This window comes from Drosophila elegans, unplaced genomic scaffold (genome assembly GCF_018152505.1).
Source record: "Drosophila elegans isolate 14027-0461.03 unplaced genomic scaffold, ASM1815250v1 contig_476, whole genome shotgun sequence".
Classification (NCBI taxonomy): domain Eukaryota; kingdom Metazoa; phylum Arthropoda; class Insecta; order Diptera; family Drosophilidae; genus Drosophila; species Drosophila elegans.
In genome coordinates, this window is record NW_024545863.1 from 5,678,246 (window position 1) to 5,703,036 (window position 24,791).

At 39.0% G+C, this 24,791-nt stretch overlaps 3 protein-coding genes and 3 non-coding genes across 8 annotated transcripts; 4 read left to right on the plus strand and 2 right to left on the minus strand.

Moving 5' to 3' along the window:
• The first annotated feature begins 384 nt into the window (after positions 1–384).
• Positions 385–23,120, plus strand: LOC108140629. Of its 3 annotated transcripts, XM_017263546.2 has the most exons (8): positions 385–813; positions 4,314–4,373; positions 13,852–13,873; positions 13,930–17,946; positions 18,008–18,127; positions 22,227–22,484; positions 22,547–22,738; positions 22,798–23,120. In XM_017263546.2, exons 1-8 carry the CDS (start codon positions 674–676, stop codon positions 22,867–22,869), a joined length of 4,881 nt encoding a protein of 1,626 aa, XP_017119035.1. In that variant the 5' UTR covers positions 385–673; the 3' UTR covers positions 22,870–23,120. The 3 variants fall into 3 exon arrangements, with proteins under 3 accessions (XP_017119035.1, XP_017119036.1, XP_017119037.1); XM_017263547.2 differs by lacking the exon at positions 4,314–4,373; XM_017263548.2 differs by lacking the exons at positions 385–813; positions 4,314–4,373 and adding an exon at positions 7,219–7,499.
• Positions 10,229–10,301, plus strand: Trnaa-agc. The gene has a single exon. It is a non-coding gene; the product is annotated as a tRNA-Ala (tRNA).
• On the minus strand, positions 11,453–11,525 carry Trnaa-agc. The gene has a single exon. It is a non-coding gene; the product is annotated as a tRNA-Ala (tRNA).
• LOC121467557 lies at positions 21,137–21,360 on the plus strand. Its single transcript, XM_041709166.1, has one exon. The coding sequence runs from the start codon at positions 21,166–21,168 to the stop codon at positions 21,292–21,294; it is 129 nt and encodes a 42-aa protein (XP_041565100.1). The 5' UTR covers positions 21,137–21,165; the 3' UTR covers positions 21,295–21,360.
• Positions 21,873–21,945, plus strand: Trnaa-agc. The gene has a single exon. It is a non-coding gene; the product is annotated as a tRNA-Ala (tRNA).
• Positions 22,881–24,767, minus strand: LOC108140630 (transmembrane protein 192). Its single transcript, XM_017263549.2, has 4 exons — positions 24,542–24,767; positions 24,276–24,408; positions 23,944–24,220; positions 22,881–23,380 (listed from the first exon to the last, which is right to left on the minus strand). The coding sequence occupies exons 1-4, from the start codon at positions 24,682–24,684 to the stop codon at positions 23,151–23,153; spliced, it is 783 nt and encodes a 260-aa protein (XP_017119038.1). The 5' UTR covers positions 24,685–24,767; the 3' UTR covers positions 22,881–23,150.
• Between the last annotated feature and the right edge of the window lie 24 nt (positions 24,768–24,791).

The window sequence follows — 24,791 nt, forward strand, 5'->3', positions numbered from 1 at the left end:
AAAGAGAATTGGTTTTCCATAAGGAGAAATTGACTTAAAATAATACATCTAGTTTCAAAGTCATTTTTTTAATTAATATTAATAAAATATCCTGAGCTTTATTATATAAGGTAAATAAATATATAAGTAATGTAATAAATACAGTGGTAAGAAAATAATTAAAATAATAATTTATGATTAAAAATATTTATAAATACATAACTTATTAAATTTAATTCGTGTTGAGCGTATCATAATAAATACGTAAACACTTAAGTTGAAATGTGTACAGAGTAATCATCTGCTGCACTCTGCTTAAAATTGACATCCTGCCAATTTGAATTGCCGCCCGACTGTGAAGCGAGGTGGCAACACCACCACCCGATTCCCCCTTTGCTTGGCAATCGATAACAAATCAGCTGTCTGCGCTGCTCTCTCGGAAATTTTGTAAACGTTCTGGCGTATTTTATTTTATTTATTTTGGTTTCTGCGCAATCTTTCGGTCCAAAATCAAAGTCGGAACTCAGTTATGTTCTCAGGACGTCCATCGATTGAAATTCGGGCGATTTAAAGCACCAAACAGTACAAACACAGCGTCGGTCCACTGGCCAAATGTGATTCGCATATGCCTTAACCAAAATAAACCTTTTCTACTGGAGTCATAATGCCATTAGATCGCTAAGTATTCCCAGCTATGAGTGGACCACAGCAGCCAGGCGATTCGGGATCAGCTCCCCCAAACGCTGGCGGGGATAAGGTCAACTCGCCGAGAAGGAATGCCACCGGTGGAGAACCGGGACACTCGGGTTACCGTGGCCCAAGTCCCAACAACTGGTATGTCAGTCTATCATAATCCCAACATATTAAACCCAGTTTTCTTTACAAATCAGACAGGATATGTCAGGACAGATTAATATTGTTGCCCTTCAGGCTAACTTCTGTAAGCCAAGCATTTTCATCCAGAAACCACTTCAAATAGAGTTGTTTACAGGCGATGATTGTCTCCATATGAGCCGTTTCACAAAAATCTCTAAAGGTTAAGAAATCGGGTTGTTGGAAAACACTTTGTAAACTCGTCGGCGTTACAAGAGTCTTAAAACGTTATTCCCCAAATTAGGAACCATTTTCTTATAGCACATAGCAAAAGAAAATATTTCTGTCACTTTAATCAAAATTAGCTTTTTTATTAAATTACCCCTAATTAAAGTTCATTTTTTTTTTTTTTTGACTGCTCCAAGTTTGATTTAAAGTGTTTAGATGTACATATAAACTTATCTGAATAAGACTCCTGTAAATCTTTTACACCATTACTTTTTGGTATTTTGAGTTTAAAAGGTTCTTGTGGGGCTAAAATCCGCAAGTAAACCGCCTACGTTCGCAGATTCCCGGTTTTTTGCATGATTTTCTGTTATGGTAATGAGGCCAGGCCACTCACGTGCTTACTAATTTTATGAGGCCCCCAGCTTCTTTCAGTATCGCATAAATATAATGTGTTGCGTACGAGATTTTTTTACCCGCCTGCCCTACGCCCCGTTAAATAGCTTACCTAAACGAATTTTGTCGCTATGTTTTGCATATTTAAGTGGCTATGTCCTGTAGCTCTAAAGTTGGTATTGTATAAGGAATTTGATAAAGGCTATTTAATAACAATGGTTAAAATCAAAAAATCATCTATATAATATATAAACTTTTATAATTAAAACCATATTATTATATAATAATATTAGGCTTAAATCACAAAGGAAATGCTCACCTAATGGATATTGACTATGTTATATTTGGGTATGATTATGTTCCCCCTTAAAGGAAGAACGGGTCCAGCCCGCTTACACCCATGAATTATCATCAAAATATTAGGTTTATTGCCATTTAACACCCATCTCGCACCCTGACACTTTTGGCAACATCTGCTGGCAAACGGAAAAAAGAGAAAAAAAGGCTCATAATAAATATAAAATGGCAAAAACGTGTCGATTTCCTTTAACAACTTGAAAATGATTTGTTTCACAGTCTGCGAAGCATATTAACTTCGATTTTCAATTCACAGCAGACTTTGCCACACATCAAAACATGGCATATAGAGAACACGGAGGCATCTCTCTCACCACCCAACTACTTGGCCAATTTTTTGCCAGTTAGGCAAACGCAAAATTCCATTTGTGCCGCAAAAGTTGCCAAACAACGAAATTTGGGAGAAAGAGCTTCGGTCTGTTTGTTTGTTTGCCAGGCAAACCAGCTTGTCTCAATGGCGTTGGTCCTTAGCCATAACCTGCGGCGCTGTCAGCTCCATCTTGTTAACCAAACAGGCCAAACAGCCGCCGACTCCATCGCCCAAGACAAAGGACCCACAGAGGAGCAGCAGATGCCGCAAAAAAAGTCTAATTGATGGCCCTGTTCGAACCTGCATCTTGACCATTTCCGTTCGTCTGCGGATATGCATGTCTACTCAATTTTCCGGCAAATGAGTCGCCCTCATCGTCCTCAAGAACAACAAAAATTGATTGGAATTTGCAACAAGCGGATACAAATTTTTTCCCCACCCTGTTTTCCAAATTGTTCTGCTACTGTTTTTTCTCCGTCCTGTTTTTTTAGACATTGGTTTTTTCCCATCGACACGTCAACACTTGTCTTTTGTGGCTTTTGTTATTTATCCCTTGCTGTTCTCTATTCTTTCCTCAGAAGCAGTCAACACATTGAGCCAGTCATAAATGTCGAAAGTAAGGTGTATTTTTGCCTTTTTGACAAGTGATATGCGAAGTTAAATATCAACAAAAATTGCAAAGCATATACCGCATATAGATCGAGATAAAATACCACTATAATTTTAAATTCATAATTTATTTGTGTTTGGAAGCGATAGACAAAAAGATTCAGAAATACAATAGGAATTTAAACATATATACAAATTTTAAGGTATTAAAAATTCGAGTTTCTGTTCTGTACTACTTTTTTCTTATGGTCAAAAATTCCTTGCTAAAATCCCTAGTAAATACCTGTTTCTGATTTTTTAACAAAAAAAGAAGGCTGACCAAAAGAATTAATGCAATTAATAAGCTTCATCGCCACATGTACCGCTGTACTTTTTTCGTACCTTGAAAAAAAAAACTGTTGGAAAGGAAAAAATTAATTATAAACAAATCTTTTCGTGTCACCAACGGAATTCTCGACACTTTGGCGCATTTTTCAGCTGCCCAGCCGAAACTTCACAGCAATTTCTACGGGCTCTTCCTTTTTCCCTCACTTTCGCCTTCACAACCACTTCCCTTCAGGGCAATTGTTTAGGGTCACTCAAAAGCACATTTCACTTATTATTAGCTCATTTATTACCCACCAAAGGCGCCTGACCCTGGCAGCACCTGGAAAAACTTTCTGAAAAATGCTGGCCAACACAAAAAAAAAAGGAAAAAAGAAATACAAAATACAAAAAAATCCTCCTTAAGTTCCCCAACTGCTCCTCTCTTTGGGCACCTTCAAATTAACACATAAATTTTCAAGTGGGTGGCCAATGGCCTGCGGCTGGCTATCCACGAGATACTTTCAGTCCTGTCTGATTTTTGAGCATAAGCGTACTCAAAAGCAGATACATAGTATTAAAGGAAGGAAAAATAAGATTAGGGACCGTAATTTAATACGTAATTTAAAATTAAAATACATTTTAAGCTTTGGTAACAAATGTATTAAAAAATTCCATTTTCCATTTTAAAATTCCCCCTTTTTCGCCTACGACTCTGATTGTGGGATGCCTGTCATTGAAATTTCCGTGTGAGTGCATTCAGTGTTCAGGACCCCACAGTCCATTCCACCAAAAACGCTCTGAGCTGGGCAATTGACGTTGAAACTACGTGACGCGGGAAAGTAAATTGTATCTGCGGGATTGCCAATGACAGTGACTTTCCTTTTCTCGTTTTTTATTGTGTGCAAATTGGCCACCTGAATTACCCCAACTCATCACTTTTAATTATAGACCACTAAATTAAAATCCGTACAGAATATTGGCAGGGGTATATTTATAATGTCTGCCTTCATTATCAACTCAAATGCAGGCCTTAAGCATAAAAATCAACTTCACCATTCCCGCGAATCAGATAACAAAAGAAATCCTAAGACAGTGAAGGGAAAAAGTAAAGAAAGGCCTTAGCAATGCGGAAATAAATAAACGTCGCAACTTTCTTGAAATCCCGGGAAGGGCACATTTTTTGAATAACAAAATTAACAGCAGCCCCAACTTGCAGTCTCTATTCCTTTCCTTAGTTATGCATTTCTTTTGCTTTTTTTTTTGCCTTATTCTTATTCTTATTTTAATTTTTTATTTATGTTTTCTCCCACCTCCGCAGGCGACAGAACAACTCAATGAAATATAATTCGCGACCCTGGCATCGAGGCCGTGCGGACAGGCAAGTTTTCCTTTTTATTTTTCTTCACTTTTCCTTTGTTTTGTATTTTTTATCCCTTTGTGCCATTTGTTTGTGTCTCCCCGTATTTGTTTGCATTGCGTGAGTTCCTTGGCTTAACGCACGCTTGCACCTTTCCCGCCATACCAAACCCAAAAGTCGGGCTATAACGACTCATCCTGCCAACGGGACGATCCCCGGTGGCAGCCGCGTTATTAACACTTGACTAAATATGCATTTCTTGGGTGGACGCCGTTGACAGCGCCAGAAGCGTTAACAAGGTCTGCCCGCAGGGTAGAAAGGGGAAAATTGGGCATTGCCAACAGTCACCCAAGCAAGTCTTTGAATATTTAAAAAAAAATGCCTTAGCCTTTTTCTAAACTTTGTTGAAAACATATAAACAAAACTTGCACTTGTTGAAAATCTAAATGTTTTTTTAAGAATATTAAGTCGTATATGTATTTGCTCCACGAAGGCAAATGCACTTTAAGTGACTTCTTCTTAAATAATTTTATAGTCAACGGCAATTCAATAAAAAAAACCGTTGCAGTATGAAATTTGTTGGTAAAAGTTAACCATAAAAAACTAAGATATTCTTAAATTAAGACAATATAGTTGTACAATTTAAAAATTAAACAAAGCAAGGGTCTAGCTAGGCTAAATTTAATGATTAAATATAAAACTATCAGGGTTTCATGTATCGGATGAGGTGAGGATACATATACCTTGTTAAAGACAACAACAACATGCAGCCTTCTTAAGGAAGTTATATTAAACATTAAACCATACTGTTTGTAAGTCTCAGCAAATACGCGGGTTTTTTTTGCGAACGCATTCCCAACGTGTAACGCTAAATCGTTACCCACCACCCGCCCAACCGACGCGAGGGGCGACAGCCGCTTAACGCACGGCTCGTAGAACCCGATTACGGCAAGGGTCCGGACCCTGGCCTCCATTTTTGTGAATTTATCCGCGTACGCGATCAGCAAGGTCGGACACCCATCTCAAGGATTTCCCGGATAATTTTGTTGGGATCGAAATGTTTGAGCGGATTACAAGCCCCGGATCAAGCGGATTGTGCCAATGTTTAGCTCTTGGAGCGGGACTTATTAAACGTTATATACGAACGGTTTCAATTGGTTGTCTTTCTTTGAGCCCTACCTGTTCGGATTCGGAGTCTTACAGTGAATGTTATTTAATTGTAATTGATCTTAGAACTAAATTGCCTATTTAGATGCATTGTCTCTAATTCGTGATGGTTTAAGTAAGGTTTTTCTAGATTCTGACAGATATGGCTAATACATTGGCTATTGGCATACATAGTGGCCCTAGATTGGTAACATATAGTTTTGTTGTTATAAATACTTGGTTATAACATTATTTATCTATGGTTTGATTTTTAGCCCTTTTAGGGCTGGGTTTTGACGATTTGTACCGCTTTAAGAGATCATTTTTGTATCCTTGCGTTTGTGGTCGTACAATCTGCGCTCTCATCTGCGAACCCATGGTATTTTACTTACAGTAGGTTCGACCCAAGCGAACTGACTGATGGTGTGATGAAATGTTTGAGCGGCTTTGATGCCGATGCCGTGAGGCTTACGATTCACAATACTGGTAGAACGAGATTTCTAGAAAAATAGAAAATTAAACTTAATTAAAATAAACTATTAAATTATTTTATTTTACATCTGCTTCTATTAATATCTAATATTGAAAAAATGTTTCAAAAATAATGTTAATTTGGATAATTATTAAATTGATCATTTTCCAAATTTGCATTCTTAATCCAATCATATCTTATCATATCCAACGCCTTGTTAACCTTATTTTATTATATAGTACTTGCTTGGGAAAGATTCCATGTCACATATCATAACTAATTAACTAATTTTTTCAGTCACATTAATTCGTACATGATCTTATACACGATCACACATATGTGAATTTCAACATTTTAAAAACATAGTTCTTTAAAATAATTTTCCAATTTTGATTCTAAATTAAGTATGCAATTTAGGTTCAATTGCTTTCTAAACCATGTTGAATTTCACCACCTTATGTCTATTTTCACCACACTTTCCCACCTATCAGCCTCATTACTCACCTTGGTAAGCGCGGGGCTCACACTCGCGTCCGTTATGTTGGGCTCACCCAATTGCCGTCGCTTTGGTGGAGCTGCGGAAATTAAGAAATTTCGAATTGCAGCGATACAAATATTCCTTGGCTGAACTTTTCCGTATTTTTTTTATTGTTTGGTTCTTTTTTGGCGGCTGGCTTCTTGGGAGATGGAGTAAAACTCGAAGTCGGGACTCTGGTAGTTGAGACCCAACTGAGCCCGTTCACATGGCCTAACTGACTTTTATAGCGAGGCCATCAAATGGCATGCGCCGAATTTTCATTCATGCTATATAGAGCCGTATGTAAAGGACCCCAGATCCCCATTCCTCTGTCGGTGTCTTGCTTATTGTATTGTTGTATATGCAGTTTACCAAACAAAAATCTCAACACACACACTCTCACTCTGTCCTGACGCCGAGAAGTATGCAACAGCCAACCAGAGAGTCATTTCGGATTGCAACGGTACTTCGGGGAATTGAGAAAGAGAGAGAGAGAGCGAGGTAGACAGAGAGAGAGCATCTATTAATTGCACGTGCTGCAGTTGTTGTTATTATTGCTATTGTTGTTGGGTTTTATGATGTTTTGCTTTTATTTTATTTTATTTCCCCCAGCGCTGCTCTCTCTCTATCTCTCTATCCCACTTCCTCCCTCTCTCGATTGTCCTTCGTGAGAGGCGAGCTAACGAAGCTCTTGTCACGAGGATTGCTTTGCTCCTTCTTGGCCTGTTTACCGTTAGTCGCACTCGGTCTTTCCAGCTCGCTCGTTCGTCCTTCGCTCTGCCGGCGTTGCAAGCGAATGCGGAGGAGTGGGTGGGCTGGTGGGTCATAACCCCTCCCCCTCCACCACTGCTGCATCCTATTTAGTTACATTTTTGTTGTTGTTGCTGTATTTTGCATTGTTTTGTGCTGTGTTTTGTTTTGCTGCAGCTCTCGGGCCGTGACTTCGTGTTATGTATACCGTTATGATCGTCGGCTCGTCGCTCGTTCGCTGCATGCGATGCTATAAGTGTGTGTGAGTCCTTTTGTTGCGCTGTATAGTTGGCTATGTACTTGCTGTTGTTGTTGCCGTTGCCGCTGCAGCTATATTGCCATTGCTGTGTGTTGTGCTCTCTAAACTTCGCCCGCCCCCAATTGAAAAAGGAAAACAACGAAATAGAATAACCGAAGCCAAAACCATGGCTTAACGTCACTTCCCCCAAAGAGGAACTGCCCAGTATTGTGTTGTGTAGTGTTGTGTGTTGTTGTCCTAACGGTAAATGCTCGATCCGCCGAAGCATCTATTTATTTCTGGGGAACGCGACTATTAAATCCCGATACAAGTAAATAACTATTTTAAATATTTTGAGAGTTCCCTAGCTACTTCTTCTAACATAGAAATACAAAAAAAATAAAATCAAATGTTAATTCAATGTGGTTCCTGTTAAATTCTATAGTTAAAACTAATTATATATAAAGATTTCCTATTTAAGAAAATCTAGGTATTTTTTGGGTTTGTAATTATAATTTAATTAAAACTTAAGCTTCCGTTAAACTTAATATGTATATTTAAATGAATTGGTTACTTTTTTAGCACTTTATCTAAAGAAAATGATTATAAATTTCCGGTTTTGAATTTTATTTATCGTTAATAATTCAGCCTAAAGTGTTTTCAAAATTGTGAATCATAAAAATCGATATAACAAACATCAATTTAAAATAAATTAATTTTGCCTTCTAGACTTAAATTTCTAAATATTTATTAAAAAATCTAAATATTTGTTGAAAACTGTAAATGTTAGGCTGCCATAAAAAAATGAAGTATACGAATCATAGATTTTGACATTGCACCAAACACAGCCATTTGTACCTGAACTAACTACCACAATAACTCTCGAATCGAATAATAATTCCAAAACAAACAAGCAATAACCGCAGAAAAAGTCAATCACAGCAGAACGTCAACAAAGAGACCAACATGCCAACTTCCGTTTCCGGTCTGTCAACCGCACGATGTTGACAGCAAAAAATTCATAGCCTAACACGCAGGCTGAATTATATTTCACTCGACAAGCGCACACACACACACACTCGCCCTCGCACGCACATGCCGACGAACAGGGAGAGCAATTCATAAACAATTAAGTGACACTTTCAGTTTGAGTGGTGTGTGAATATCGCAACAGGAGGCCATTTAACGCCAATGCAATTATTGTGATTGAGTTAACTTTGCTGGACTTCTGTGTGTGCTTGTGCGGTCAGCAATCAAGTTGTTTAAGGGTCAGTTAATTACGCAAATATTGGACTCCGAACTGATTTGGAAAGTGATTTGGAAGATTAACTTGAGATTTTGGTTTTATTTCGATGACTGTGGGGGGCAAGATATTTACCTTGGCTTAAAGTTATTATGAGACCAATTTTATCTAAGTGATCAAAGATTATTTTAGGGATTTCTTAGACGGACGCGGTCTTCATTAGTTTGGTTTATTTTAACTGGTTTTTTAATTAATTTAAACAGGCATCTAATAGACTACCATAAATGGGGTTTAGAGGTTGGGCTTGGAGAGTATTACGTTTTCATCAACTTAAGTTGCTAGATGCCAAATTTGAAAGCCCATCTGGTTTAATCTTACCTCATTTCATATACTTTCCAATCAAGTGGCGGACAATTTGCCCATCGAATTTCGTTACTTTAGCTGTCATTATTCACAGCGCCATTCTAATTAACGCAAACAATTTTCAAAGCTCAGAAATAATCATAAAAATATTCTCTGCAAATCCGATTAGACGAGACGGTCGCTGGCGCATCTGGCAATTGAAAAGTTTAAAATTTGTGCGTTTTTCTTATTCTTAATTAAATCAAGAGTACTTGCATAAACTTTTATTGTTGTTGCCCATCATCAGCTTCCATTTTTCCCCATTTTAAGAAGTTGTCAATGTGGCAAAAGTAAACAATTTTTCATTATCGAACGCGAGACCAAATCGACAGCAAGACCAAGTGTCTCATCTTCATTTTCTTTTTTCTGCCCGACAAACTGCTGGAGTGTCAAATCATAAATATGCATCTAACGTTTATCTAACGTCTTTATAGCCCAATCCCCCAGGCATTGTCTCTGTTTTTTGCCAAGGAGCAGAGGAAAAGTTCCTGGCCCTCCGCTAGAAGTAGACTTAAAAGTAATTTTACGTCTGACTAAACATTAATGTGCTCAATATTTTATTGTTTGTTTGTTATTTCGTACTTTTGCTGTATCATGGAGTATTTCCCTTGCAAAAAGTCCAAGACTCTGAGTTGATTATGCGGGAAGCTTTAAAAACTTTTCGGCAAGTTGCAATTTTTAAATGGTTTTGTTTTTTCGGGTTTCGGGTAACTGAACAATAAATAGCTGAGATCAAGACTTTGCTTCCAAGAGTAGGGGAACAGATTGGAGTATTTATCATTTCAAGCCTACTGGATACATTTTTATTGAATTTAATATCAAAAGAATATTTTTAAGCATAAACATATTTTTAGAAAAGGAACATTAAAATGTTTTTCTTATACATTTCGATTTTTTTACTTGCCTGATTTAAAATGTTATATAAAAAAATGTTGGTACTTCTTATGAAACTTCCATTTAACTCCCACCAAAACCGAAAAAGAAAACAGCTATCAAAGCGAACAGAAGTTGACCACAAGTTGCCTTTCCCTTGGCCAAATGTTAATTTGGCTTGTCTTGCACTTTAGTTGAACACCTTTTTTGGACACTCTTGGCCACAACTGCATGTGGGGATGTAGCTCAGATGGTAGAGCGCTCGCTTAGCATGTGAGAGGTACGGGGATCGATACCCCGCATCTCCAATTGGATTATTTCCCTTTTTTTGCCAAGTAAAATACGCAGACGTCGGCAGTTTTGTCTTTTGCATTATGGGGCTTACATGTCGGGGGAAGAAGTTGCCACTAATGAATATTCAAAGGTTGCTTTGTAGCTGCCAAGCGAGCATTATCCGTGGACTCTCATATCCGCATCCCTTATATGCCGCCCCCATGTCGACAATCAAGACGCGTAATTTGATTTGCGCCCTCATCACATCATTACACTTAAAACCAAAGCGAATTCAGATTAATTAAGTATTGTTGATTTAAATAGTGTATATATGTTTCCAAGCTCATATGAAGGTATTGTGTTTTGACATTCGATTTTTTAAGCGAAAGAGTTTTAATTAAATTGATTTGATGCAGTTTTTAATTATTCGGGTTTTTTTTTATAATTTTCTTTTTACTGACCTACCAACTATTACTAAAACAACATTAACTCAATTCAATTACATAAAATCTAACACATGTTATTGAAAGGGTCATGATTCCGAAACATCAATTCAACCTTAAATTTAAACACAACATATATATTATATACATTTTTCAAGTTTAAAAAATAAATATACATGTTGGACTTTACTATTTTACTATAACTCATGTTAGGAAGTATTTTGTTATTTTGTAAGTGTAGCTAAAGGCCTGAAGAGATGGCTGAACGAACACATTGTCGCACATAAATCAGCACAATATGCCAATGTTTGCTTACTTTCCTGCATCGCAGAGAACTTTGCCGGCAATTAACCATACAGCCGCAGCAGTCGAAACAGTCAGCATAGTCGGAATCTGGATGTGAAACTGAAGCTGTCGAGGAGTTGGGATTGTCAAAGGGAGAAAAGTACGGTCCCAGGACACCACGGGTAGCTTTAGAAACTCCTGGGTAGCTGGTATTGGTGTTGTAAATGATACATGATGTGCTATTTATGAGCAAATGCTTTTGTTTTAATTTTTCCCTAGCCTGGCTTTGCATTTCACTGTTTCAGGCAAAAGGACAAAGTTTTTCTCGTAAGCTAGTTAAGCCATTTCTGTTTACATGTCGTTGGTAAAATTTATGTATATATTTCTAGATTTTTAATTGTTTTAAGTGTTTCGTATGTCTGAGCTTATAGCTACATTTCACCAATAAAAAAGTATTTTGGAGATGCGGGGTATCGATCCCCGTACCTCTCACATGCTAAGCGAGCGCTCTACCATCTGAGCTACATCCCCGTGTTGTGAATTCCTCAAAAATTGTTCAATATCCACTGTTTGGCTCACTCAAAGGTGGACAATTACCTGTAGTTTACTCCAATTGGTATGCAAGTCGACAAATGACCTGGTTACAGTTTCGTATGCCAAGTATGAACTGGTTTGCGGCTTAAAAGCTTTATGTTAGGGTGTGGCATTTGAAAGTCATGTTCACGCTTTAACTAAAAAACAGTGGCGGAAATCTTTCTATTGAATATAAACTTGTCGATTCATATCATACAATGGGGTAACTACATCAGTTTGCAACACTCAAGATTAAGATATAGTAAATTTTTCGTTATGTTTAGGCACTTAATCTGTTCAATATACTTTGTTAGATACTTCTACTAGATATGGTTTAATCTAAAATTTGTTACCACCAAAAAGGAGTAGTCAAAACAAAAGTCCAAAAATATTCCTTCACGCTTGGGAACAGAATAAATAAAAATCAAAATTTTGCTCTTTTTTTACTGGCATTTGACAAAAAATTAATATGCATAACGCATAGCGGAAAGAAAAAATAAACTTGAGAAAATTTATGCAGCGATGAGTGAAAAAGGATGCTTCTTGGTTCTGTTTGGATCCAACTCAACCCCAGCAGAATCAACAATAACACGTTCCCTTATCGGAACCGGAAACGGTTCTCAAGAAAGAGAGGCGGAAAGAGTCCACAAAGTCACGGTGGCGTATGTGACAAGTCCTTTCTAATGAGCAGGAAGAATACTCGGTAGACAAGCGAGAACCTACTGCTCAAATCAAGCCAAGAAGTCGCCTTCAACTAATAAACTTCTCCCTGGTCCAAAGTCAATTAAAAAAGGAACAAATATCGTACGTGACACCCAGAGATAGACAGCCCAGAAAAGGCATGGCAAGAAATAAGAATGGAATGAGTGGCTCCTTAAGCTGAAATACTTGAACTAAAAAGTCGCAGACTGTCTTGAAATTAAAATTACACGACGCTTGAATAACTTTGGCTGTATTTCCACCCCACTTTCGTTCCGCTGGCAGGTAAATGCTGACAAAAGTTTTTGAGGTAGCATTTCTTTTACGATTCGCCAGAGAGTGGAACCAGCTAAGAAGAAGTGCCACTTGCTACGTTTGTGTCATTAATTTTGTATATCATTGAGTTTTACGAGGCTCATAAATATGAAAACGTTTAACTCTTGCTGGCTGAAAACAAAATTCGGCTCGAGGGGAATCCCAACAAACTTCCTTGCCGCGTTTTATATGAGACAAACTAATTGTCTTGTACTTGTAATGTGTTTTTAAGCGCAGCCACGCTTCCCACATGTTTTCACAATGTTTCCCTGATAAACAAGGGGGATTCGGGATTTCAGTGAAGGAGTTTTAACAATTAGTGGGGTGACTTGAAGGGTTCGCCTCCTTTTCTCGTGTGCAACAGCTTGAGGTAATTTTCAACTTTTACTCTTTGTTTTGGCGTTGACAAGAAGCGTGTTGTTTGTTTGGTTTTAATTAAAGCCCAAAACATATCAAGTTAAATGTATGGGGTCTTTGAAAGAACACCCGCTCCTATACAGCTTCAGCTTACGATAGAGAAATATATATATTTGTGGAAATGAGGTTTGTCATGCGAATTTTTGTAAACTTATTCGATTTGTCTTTAAGGCTTTGCATTTTTCGTAACTAATTTTAGATGGTAACAATTTTTTTCTTTTGTCCAAATAGTCATTTTAACAAGATAATGAAAATTAAAGGATATAACACAACCTGATACTATAATTTAGATACCTTTCCATAGGGAATCATTGCCTTTAGCTTCAGTTTTTAAATGTAAATTCTTACTTAGATTCGCTTTGACTAACAAGAATAAAACATTCTTACTTTTACATTTTTAATTAGTTCATGTTACAAATGACATTAACGAAAAAGGCAACGGCAAAGATTTGTGGTCGTATATTTTAGCATTTCTTAACGAGATTTTTCGAGGAGAAAAAAAAAACAAAAGACCAACGGAATTCGCACCTTTGCATACACAAATAGCGACAGGGAAGTTTTTTGCATGGGAAGTGTAGAGAAATGCGGATGGGGTCAGGAGGCTGTGGTTATAAATTTTAAATCAGTTAAATTAATGCAGCAGCTTTCTTTCGTTTCTCCGTTCGTTTTCTTACGTGCCAGAAAGTTGCGAATAAACATCGAGCACGTTTCTTGATTACATTAATTATTCCTTTATTGTTTGCTAAAGTTTTCACCTTTCTCCGCGGTTGCGTAGTTATGCTTTTGCAATACATCTAATTGTAATTAATTATAAAATAGTCTACTTACAATGTATTTTTTTTTGTTTTTACAGCGGTCCCTTTAACAATAGAGTGGTAAGTACGGAAAGACTTTAAAAAATGTTCAATTCTAACCAACCAAAACGTTGTAGTATACAAGTTATAATCAGCGGCATTCACCCTACCCGCGATCAAACTACGGAAATCGGGAATACTCTGATAACCATAACTCAAATCAAAAACGCCAGGAGAGAGATTATACCAAGAGAACTGATTTTCAGGAGAGAAACCCCAGATATCCCAATGGAAGCTATTCCGGCAGATACAAAGATCATCACAACAGGGACCATTACCACAGATATCAGCCCCGGAGAAGTAAAGATAATTCCTCTAAATCGCCTCATAATAATGAAGATAGTGAAGATAGCTCACATCTAAGCGGAGTCACAAGTGACATTAACAAAAATAAGGAAACAAACTGTGAACCGAAAAGTGACGCTTTTAAAGCTGATCAAATAGAAGATAATTCAACTGACAAACATCGTAGGCAAACTGAAGAATTCGATTTTGAACTAGTATATGGCAAAGGAAACGCTACAGAGAAAATAACGGTTGCCTCAATTAAAAAAAGTACAGTTACGTCAAAGTGTGATCAGGCCACAGAAGTCAATGGGTTGAATGAAATCAGCTTGCTTATTAAGCCAAACAGTGAAACTTTAAAAGTTTCTGAAGCTAATCAGACAACATTAAAAACACCTAGTGAAGATAAGGAAACGAATCAAACCCAAGAAGTACAGCCAACCGTCAATCGATGCCTAAAGGAGGAATTGAATCTGTTTAAGTCCAGTGAAAAGCCATCTGAAGCAGAGCCTAGTCAATCATTTCCACGTATCCAAGTGAGACCGCTCACCCAACTACTGAAGCAAGAGATTTTGGCAGTCACCCAAGAGAATCGTCTGTCCAAAATACCTTTCCTGAGTCCACAGCCATCCGCTTCATCGGCCAGTCCCAGCCGGCAGGCCTTTAAACCCGCCCTCAAAAGCCGGCGGCGGACAGTGAGCAATTGTAACCATATTGCGGGGAGTTCCAATACTAGTCAGGCAGCAGGAAATGAAGCAATCATCAATAATCGCATCGCTAGTATGGACAAGGAGAGTCTTAAGTACATAATCAATAATAGCGACACTATATACGACGAACACTTAAAGCTTCAGGCCCGGAGGCGTTTACGCGACGAGATTCGGCGGCAGCTAAAGAACATCGATTTGGATCAGCCTAAGGACAATCCGGTAAAAGAACTGATCGAAGACGAAATTGTGGATGCTATCAAATTGCCTGCGCTTCTGCTGCAGGAGATCGAAAAGTGTTTCGGCATAGACGTATCAGAGGGTCAGAAAGCCAATCCTTCCGAAGTTGATAAACCAGATACCACAAAGAGTAAAAACAATGGGAAAAATCAAAGCCCTGTAGGAGACAGCAAGGGCTCAGAAAAGGAAATTTGTACAAGTTCAGACGTTACAAGACCAGAGGTCCCAACCGAAAGTGGAACGGGCAGTACAGAAATAACAACGAAAGGTAAAAAGACTAAAAAGACTATCAAAGATAGCAAACAGTGCATTAAAGGTAAGAACGGTAAAAACAAAGAGCCAGAAAGTAAAATTGAGAAGAAAGAAAGCAGTGATCAAAATATAGAAGCCGAAGAGCTTAGTACAAATAGCAAATCGTTTTGTAAAGATGGTAACGATAATCGAAATCACACTATAAAATCAAAGGAAAGTAAGAAAGAGATCTTACAAGAAAATAATAAAAAGAAAAGTCCTAGAAAAAAATTCAAAGGTTCCATTACGGAATCGGGTCAAAATAAGAAAAATATCAGGACAGAAGTCGACCAGTACAGTCTTGAACAAGAAGCCCACACAGAAGAACCCTCCGATTCGATGAAGAGATCAAAAGATCTGATGGCAAGGCTAAAGGCAGCCGATAAAGTCAAGCCAAACGAAGAGTTGCGACTTACTAAGAATCGCGCGCCCTTGTTGCCAACTCCAACATGTGGAAGGATTACAAATAGCTTAAAGAACACGAATATCCAATGTGAGGAATTTAAACCAAGCAAATCACCAACAAAAAGTTCAAAGAATATGTCCGCTACAAGTTCTAAAAAGGCAAATCAACCTGTAGGTGATACTTCTGAGATCATAATACCCGTTATCAAAACGGAAATCAAAAGAGAACTAAGCAGCTCCCCAATAACAGTGAATCCTTTACCTTCAAAGGAGGTTATTGAGCTTCTGAGCTCATCTGATGAAGAAGACGACATGGATTTGGATGAAACTGAGGAAGAAATTGTGGCGCAGGATAAAGAGCAGGTTTCGGATGCAATCCTAGAACCAGATCCGAAGATGGACGATGTTGATAGTGATCATTCTAACAGCTCCCAGTGCAGCAGCGAATCTACGAAAAGGCGCAGAAAGCTGAAGCTTCAAAACGATGCTGAAAACGTGGTGGACAGTTTTGAGAAGCTGATCCTTCCCCACCTTCGGGAAGCTCTGACAGATCGCTATCGTCGCCAGCACTCTGGTAGCCTGCAGAGTCGACTACACTTCATCTCCTGTGTGGTGACAAGCGCCGAGCACAATTCACAGAGCTTCAGCAAGATCGAGGTGGCCAAGATGCAGATGAATCTCAAAGCAGCCGACAATCGCCAATCCATCGAGTTTCTGTTAAGGGAGATTGTCAACGTGGTTAATCTGCAGAAACAGCGACGTCGGGAACAGGAAGAGGAGCAGAAGTTGGCAAATGAATTGAGTCCAAAAAAAGCTGAGTCCCCAGTTAAGAAAAACTCTAGAGCCTCACCATCACCGCCAGTGCGCCGGAGTTCGCTAGTTTTGGATAGCCGCCAGAGTTCAACAGCCTCTCCCGCTCGCCAGAGCTCCCCAGGCATACCTTCCCGCCAGATTGCTCATTCTTCTCCTGCCCGCCAAAGTGCTCAGCCCGTGGCTGCCCGTGAAACTGCAATACCTCCCCTTGAAATTTCTCCCCCTGTGGTTAAGCCCCAGAATCCCGAGCCCTTTCCCGTTGGGCTGCCCTTTTTAGCCCACCTTTCTCCCGCTGCTTATGCACGTTTAGGCGGTGTGACAGATAAGGCCGAGCCATTAGGTCAGTTGGGCGACATGGTGGCCCAAAATCTGGTTGATATCGATCGCCGCCTGCTGGAGAACCAAAATCGGCGAAGCATTCTCGAGGAAATGATCATGAAATTTCAGAAGGAGAAGTCCGATCTGGAGATGCTCAGTCTGGAGCTGCAGAGCCGCAAGTTTCTGTTGATAAATTCAATGATTTCTCGTAGTCAGACGTCATCGGTGCCTGTCGTTAACCCTAGGAACTCACCGCCACCCAGTGTTACTGCTCAGGAATCGACGCAGGAGGAGAATGCTGGCAAAGGAGGTATCGCCAGGAGAACTAGGAGCAGATTAAGAAAAGCTGTAGTGGTAAAACTAATACCCAAACGTCAGGTCAGGGTTCAGAAACGAGTCCTTCGAAAGCACAAATCAGATGAGTTAATATCACAATTGCGTCAAGAAATTGCTGATCAGGAGGAGTCTAATAAAGCGAGCAAAGAGCCATTTAAAGAAAAAGAATGTGGGCTGAGCATTCAAACAAACATCAAGGAAGAGCCATTGGATGAGTCCGAATTCAGTCCCACCGCCAAAGTCACGCAATCGCGTCCTAACAAACCGAAAGTCTGTGTTTCAGCCAACCCGACTCATCAACCACTGGCAATAATACCACCTCTACCACCTCCACCACCGCCACCGGAACCGATCAGTAACATGGCCGAAAAAATGTCCCGCAGTTTGCCCACGGAACTATTGTCTGAGCCTCAAAACTGGACAGAACTCAACTCCCAAGAAAAGAGCAGCGTAGGCTTCATACCCATGGGGAAATTGTACAAAGTTTTAAGTCCCATCACCCAAATAAAGATCTACAGGGAGTACGTGATAGCGGCCGCCGAAGATGGGGATATCTATATGTTCCACCTTATCAGTCACAAACTTGAGCGAAAGATTACAAAACACAGCGAAGCCATTACGAATATGTCTCTCTGCGAGAAGGAGTCCGTTTTGTACACCACATCGCTGGATGGCTTTTTCAAGAAATCTTCGCTGGAGGTGGGTCACAGTTTTCTTTCAGATAGCCATATAATAACGTACTACCATTAAACTTTTATAGAATCTTGAGCGGGTCATAGAAACGGTGTACTTCAAGGAGCCCCTGCAATCGATTGACATCTGTTGGGGATTGGCCTTCATTGGCAGCCGATGGGGACTTATCTCTACATTCAATGTGGTGGTGAGTTTAAACAGAACTTAAATGTCAATACTCTTTTTAAAAGATTACAAAATATTTTCGTTGCAATTCATATTATCTTTTATTTAAATTCGTATTTTGACAATTTATTCTTAAAAGAACTACATTTTAAAGTCAACTATTAAGCAACTTTGGTAACCTTCTTCTTAAGAAATTCTTATTCCTCCTATACATTTTGCTCTTCAATCATACCCTATGCCATTTCAATAAAAGTTCCCATAGAAACCCATAACTCATTGGACCTTCCATCGTGTGCAGGTCAATCAATCGTCTTTCAATATATTTTCCCCACTTAATTTGACTCATTAAATATTTATCTGTCAAACAAACACTTCAACAATTTCAATTAAAATATTGAGCTCCGACTTGCGAGTCCTGCCAAAAGGACAGCCACACACAGGACGATTCCACACCTTGCCTTCGTGCCAGCAACAACACCAGAAGTTAACGAATTGGCAATGAGCAGAGCCAAAAACGAAAGTCTAGACAATGGAAATCAAATCGAATTTATTTTTCCTTTTTTTTACTCTCGCGAATTTAACAAATTGGATAGTATGGAGAAGAGATGGGTGGAAAGGGAGTTCGGTTCCGAGCTGATACTTCATTAGAATATTTCAAATTGGGGGTAGAGTGGAGCTATAAGTCTTAATTCTGGCAGAAATTCGATTTATGGCTGCGACGTGCTGATAAGTCATGGCTCGAATTTATACTGCGTTTATTTCTTTTGTGCATAATTTTAGGGTTTGAGGTACTTAATTTTTTTGTGAAGGGAACAATTTTTTTTAAACTGAGCTAGTAAAGAAGGAAATGAGAAGATAATATTAACAATAACTAAATGTATGACTGAACTGTGGAAGAATGTGGTTACTTCAGTTTAGAATGCATAATGTACTTTTCCCAAACCAAGTTTTAGAAAAAAAAAAGTAAACTAAGATGGAAATAAATGCAATTATTAGTTATGTTATTGGGGAATCACTAACAATTATGTGGGGGGGGACTATCATATTCTATTCAAAACATAAAAGGGCGGAGACAAGTGTCCTATTATTTATTGAACTGGGGGCAGGACATCTACGTTTTTAACTAATCCAGAAAGTGAGTGGCTGTACCTGCAGCAGTATTGCAGATGGAAGCAACTGTACTTCCGTCTGTAGGGTAGATGGTGGTCACTGTACTTGAACCCTTGGTAGGTGCAGTCAGATGCTTTGGTTATTTGGTAAATATGGCAAGATGCCACGCCCCACACGGCAGGAAGCACATAGAAGGCGGTACTGGTATTGCAGTTTTGGCCAGCCTTACTGCTATTGCTTGATATTTAGCTTTGCCTAGTGTTTTGTGTTTTATTGTGTCGTGTTTGCTGCACGTTGTTTGGCCGAGGATTTCGAGCTCTACGAGTATATAGCGTCCCTCCTGAGACAAAGTTTATATATATAAATTGTATATAGTTCCAGGGCAACCCCCAGCCCCGAGTTGCAACAAACAACAGCAAGCTGCACCACTACCATGCGGTCTCGCTCCCACACTCATTGGGTAGAAAAGTGTTGCTTCCTTGCTAGCTATCTCTCTCAGTCCCTAGTGCTCTCTATTGTTGTTTATTTAAGTTTTTATGTGTGCCTGTTTAGTTAACGGTATATATTGCCGACACCAACTCTCCCTCTCCCTCTCTCACTCGATTTCTTTTTTTCTGCGCATGTCCTTGCGCTGCACTTTACCGTTAGTTGCATATAGTTACTGTCATTCGTTAGTTTTTTGGCAGCAGCAAATAAAATGTTTATATGCTATTTACCCACAACAATTTTAAATAAAATACAAGCCGACGATTACACTACGAAGCTCTCTCTTTCCAGTACTCGGAGGAATAACGGGGCTGCGCTCTCATTTGCTTTCTCTTTGCTGCAAGTAGGAGAGAGCGCCTTCCAAGGAGCTGCAATTGGAATTGTCTTCGTGCCTGTTGCTTCTGTTCTCTCTTTCTCTTACTTTCTCTCGTTCGTCCTCGTAGGTCCTGTTTTTGTTGTTGTTGTGCCGTGGGCTTTTCTTGCTGGTTGGCTCCTGTTTTGTTGTGTTGTGTTTCTGGAAACTGACGCCCTGTCTATGGCTTGTTGTTGCTGGTACGCTCGTATCGCTCTCCCATTGGCTGAATCGGCCAACTCGGGTTGGTTGTTTGTACCGTTATATGTGGCCTGCCCCCTCCCCAAGAGACTGTAACTCTTTTTTCGTGTTTATGTGAGCTATTCTATTGTTGTTCGTCGTGGCAAATTGCACAGGATAGTTGGATGGGTGTGGCAATGTGGAATATCCCCTGCAGGCTGCAACCACTAAATAAACTCCCTCACTCAGCCCCCAAAAAAGAAATTTATTTGTATTTTCATTCCTTGCACTTTGCGCCTGGACGCCATCTTGCCGAATGGTTAAAGACATAACGGTAGATAAAAGTGCAGTACATCGCTCCATCCTGCTCCATTTTCAGTACTTCTTGTCTGTATGTATGTTTCTATCTTTTCTATTTTATGGCGCTTTAAATGGTATTTTTCTTTGTTTAAAAATTATATTTGCTTAGAATATGCGTTTTTTCAAATGTTTAAATAAAGTACACAAAACATAAAAAGTTTCATAAAACAGTGATTAATCAAACAATAGGTTTTGAATTCGATTAGGAAGTAGAGTTTGAATCGCTAAGAAAAAATAAGCCTAAAAATGTTTTTTTTTAAAACTCGATTTTGGGAATGTGCTTTAGTACCGTTTTTAGATTTATCAATTTGGTGTTGGTAAATTTGTATTCTAAACTTTTCAAACTTTTTTGTTTTGATATAATTTTATATATTTAAACTGCTGCTCTAAGCTATTTTTGAATTGTTTGTTTCGCTTATCAGCTAACTGGGTCCATCGTGAATCCCCAGCAATCATTACCTTAGGCAAGTTGTTCCCCTATGGGGATTCCTATTTGTAATTGTTATCGCTGCAAGAAAGGCATATAAATAGGCGCGTCCGATGATTCGCAAGCAGAATAACAGAGAGGCAACATGAAATTCCTGTCAATTTTTGTGATGATGGCGCTCATCATCTGCGCTGCTTGCAAGAATCACGAGGAGTGGAAAGGACAGCGACCAGGGGATTACGATCGCAGACCATATTCTAACCCTTATGCTTAAGAAACTTGTGAAAAACTTACGACTAAAGGAAACATAATAAACAATTAGAATGAGTTTAAAAATGTATACATATTTATAAACACTGGCGATGTCCATTTTTCGAGGAATAATTTCCCAACATTTTTTCATTTGAAAATTCCAAATTTAGAGTGGCAAATGAATTCTAGCAAAATAAAGCAAAAAGTAAAACAATTAGGTAAGCGTTCTGTATAAAATTACAATAAACAATTTTGTTATGTAAATAGATTTCACCCATCAAAAAGTATAATGTAAATTTCACCTCTAAATAGAACTTATAGATAAATGGCTTATCTAATCGTAAGCATATAAATGACTACACATGCATATACAAATACATTAAAAATAGTTTCCACAAGCAGCATGTCTATTTATATTTTTAAGGTACAACAAAGTTTCTTTCTTTCGACCGTTTCATGTTGTTCGATTTGTACGTACAAATTTAATGACAATGCACTTCGGGAATTTTAATGAGCTCGTACTATGGTAGGTGTTTAACCAAAGTCAGTAAATTTGTGACCACACCTTGTGAGTGCCTCTAAAAGAGGTGAATTCACAACGGGGATGTAGCTCAGATGGTAGAGCGCTCGCTTAGCATGTGAGAGGTACGGGGATCGATGCCCCGCATCTCCAAAGGATATTTATTTTAATTTGTATTTCGTAAAATTTTTTTTTACGTAAACGGAGCCAAACAAATTGTCTTAAAATTGGAATTACATGTCCCATTCAGTTCCAGCTTTTAAAACAATATGTTGTCTTTTCAAAAAACAGATTTAAGAAACATCTCCAACAAATTTATTTAAAAAAAAATATTAAAAACTACTACATTTTTTATATATGTGCGTAGTGCAGTTAGTACGTATCTACTTTTTTTAAATAAATAAATTTAACAAAGTTACTCTCCGTATTTTCAGACCAACAAGGTGATTGATAAGCCTTTAGTTTCAACCGGCCAATCCATTATTGCCATTAAAGCCACCAAGGAAGGAGTACGAAAGATTCTTGTTCTTGGATGCAAGGGAAACTTTGTGCAAATGCATGATGCTGGAAACGGATTACTGCTGCGTCGCGTATGCATTCCAGAAGGCTTAAATGTCTACAGTTTGCTTTTAAATGATGAACACATTTACTGTGGCACACAAAAGAACGAGATCTATCAGTTGGAGTTTGCCGTAAGTTGTTTTCGATGATTAACAGTCGTTCCAAATACGATTCTTCCACTTTTCCCTTTTAGACTGGTAACTTGATTAACAAGTTAAGCTGTGGAAATGGTGCTGTATCTATAGTGGCCTACAAAAAGCGTTATTTGCTGACGGGCTGCTACGATGGTTTCATTTATGTTCTGGACAAGGTAACAGGAACTCAAGTGGGTCGATTTGAGGGAGCTGGCCGGTTGGTTTTGGCCTTGGCAGTAGCAGGCGATAAAGTAATTTAATCAATATAAAATTTGAAGCTTTAGTTACATAGCTCATTCGTTTTTTACAGATCGTCACATCTTCGAAAGATAACTCGCTGGAAATACTGGAAGTGCCCGCAGCCATGGTAAACGGCCATTAAGACGCTTATCATTACTTGTATAAATCAGTTTTAATTTAATAATTTTGCACACACACTTGTTTGTATAATACAATTCAACGAACTTTATCCTGGATCGCGTAATAAGGATTCCGTTTTCTGTATTTACAGTTGAATATGTTATTTTTTTGTTAGCTCCCAATTGCATTTTTGCAATTGATCTCCTTGAAGAATATTTCTTCGTCTTGAACAAATCATTTCAAAATAAAAAGAGAACCACCATTAAACATAAAGTAATACGTAAAAATAATGTGAAGTTGTCTTTAAGGAATTTGCGGAGACCTTACTGGTCGCACGTTTGTCTGCATTTGGTGCAGCTTCTGGTTGAGCTTGTGGGTGTGGTCCCGTAGATATGCAATAAGGTCGGCCTGCTTCTCTAACAGCTCGTCGGTATCGCCTCCGGGTTGCATGAGGCCCAAAGAACCACCGGCTCGATCCGCACCACGCAGAACGTCGGGGGATAGCTTGGCGTTGTTAAATTTACGCACCTTGTCTGCAATAAGTATTGAGTACGGATACGGGTAAGAATGAGTAGGCTGGAATAAATAAATCCTTGCGAAGTACTTGCTTATACTAATTAGGCTCCTGTTTGGATTGTTTTTTTTTTTTAATCTAACATTGAATTATACCTTTAACTAATGTATAAATGGATGATCTCAGTCCAACATGTAATAACTGTCAGTTAACTTAATTGTTTATTATAGAAATAACTCATTTGTTGCAAACACGAAAACAAGGTATTTAGATATTTTTAGACCGAATAGTGAGTACCTGTTCTTAAAAACACTTAAAACTAGTCACTGTTTAATTGCCACATGATGTGGTTTTTTAAATTAATTGATTTCTGACCACATTTCCTTAATTTGTTCACCTTTCATATAAGGTAAAGGCAGAACTAAGTTGTTTCCATGCAGCAAATATTGAAACGTTAGAAAAAGGAGTTGTTAGGCATCAAGTTGATTTTGATGTTCAACATTTTTGTAAAATAGAATATAAAAATCGAGGTATATAAGGTATATAGGGACCAAATGTTACTTTTACTGTTACAATCCTTACCAATATATACGCTGTGGGAGACGGCCAGCACCAGATTCTCGGCCACGGTGAAGGCTGTCACATAGCTGACCGGCGACAGCCATCCGGCGGCGCAGTGCTCCCAGAAGTTCTCCGCGTAGAAATGGTGGATCAGGGCCTGGACGGCCAGCAGCATGGAGTTCCACAGGGAGACCAACTGCAGGGGAATCCCCTTTTGCATGTTCGTCTCGCGGTGGAAGTCGTGATAGCCCTGCATGCGCAGATTGTCGTGTTGTTTCTTTACAAAGTGATCGAAGATCTGAAAACGATTGACATTGAGGCAGGTCGGGAATGAAAGAGCTACAAGTATTTACATATGTAATGACCCAGAAGGTTGCCCGTAGGTAGAGCATTATGAAGTATGCATCGCAACGACGATCCGCTGGAAACGATGCTGCTAGTACGATGCCCACAATCGAGATTACGGTGGAGATAACGAGGTGAAGACTGCGGAAAGGCGAGGAATGGGTTTCATTATGTGCATTATCGCCAGTTTGGAAATGCGATGGATGATTCACTGCCGCCGGCAGAAGTCTCCATTGTCCCCACCAAAAAAACCCTTTCCCCCCGATTCGCTCACCTAAATGCGGGCACTGTGTTCAGCTTGAAGCTACAATTGTCGTTGGAGAAAAGTACGGGGTCCAGTAGCTGATCCGTATCCTGGATGTGGGCGGGGGACACGCCCGGTTGGACAGCGGCGCTTTCTGTTGACGGTTGCTCCATTTGCGCTTTCCTGCACGGCGTAGTTTTCAAATTTGTGCTGCTTTGTTTATTATGGCCGCAGGAAAACAACTCATATTTTCCCTAGGTGGCAGCACCAAAACATTTAC

Coding starts and splice junctions, on each gene's coding strand:
- LOC108140629 (XM_017263546.2), top strand. CDS start 674: ATGAGTGGACCACAGCAGCCAGGCGATTCGGGATCAGCTCCCCCAAAC. Junction 4,374..13,851: donor CATCGAGGCCGTGCGGACAG/GCAAGTTTTCCT, acceptor TTGTTTTTACAG/CGGTCCCTTTAACAATAGAG. Junction 18,128..22,226: donor TCTCTACATTCAATGTGGTG/GTGAGTTTAAAC, acceptor CCGTATTTTCAG/ACCAACAAGGTGATTGATAA.
- LOC121467557 (XM_041709166.1), top strand. CDS start 21,166: ATGAAATTCCTGTCAATTTTTGTGATGATGGCGCTCATCATCTGCGCT.
- LOC108140630 (XM_017263549.2), bottom strand. CDS start 24,684: ATGGAGCAACCGTCAACAGAAAGCGCCGCTGTCCAACCGGGCGTGTCC. Junction 24,409..24,541: donor AACACAGTGCCCGCATTTAG/GTGAGCGAATCG, acceptor GCCTTTCCGCAG/TCTTCACCTCGTTATCTCCA. Junction 23,381..23,943: donor CTCCCACAGCGTATATATTG/GTAAGGATTGTA, acceptor TACTTATTGCAG/ACAAGGTGCGTAAATTTAAC.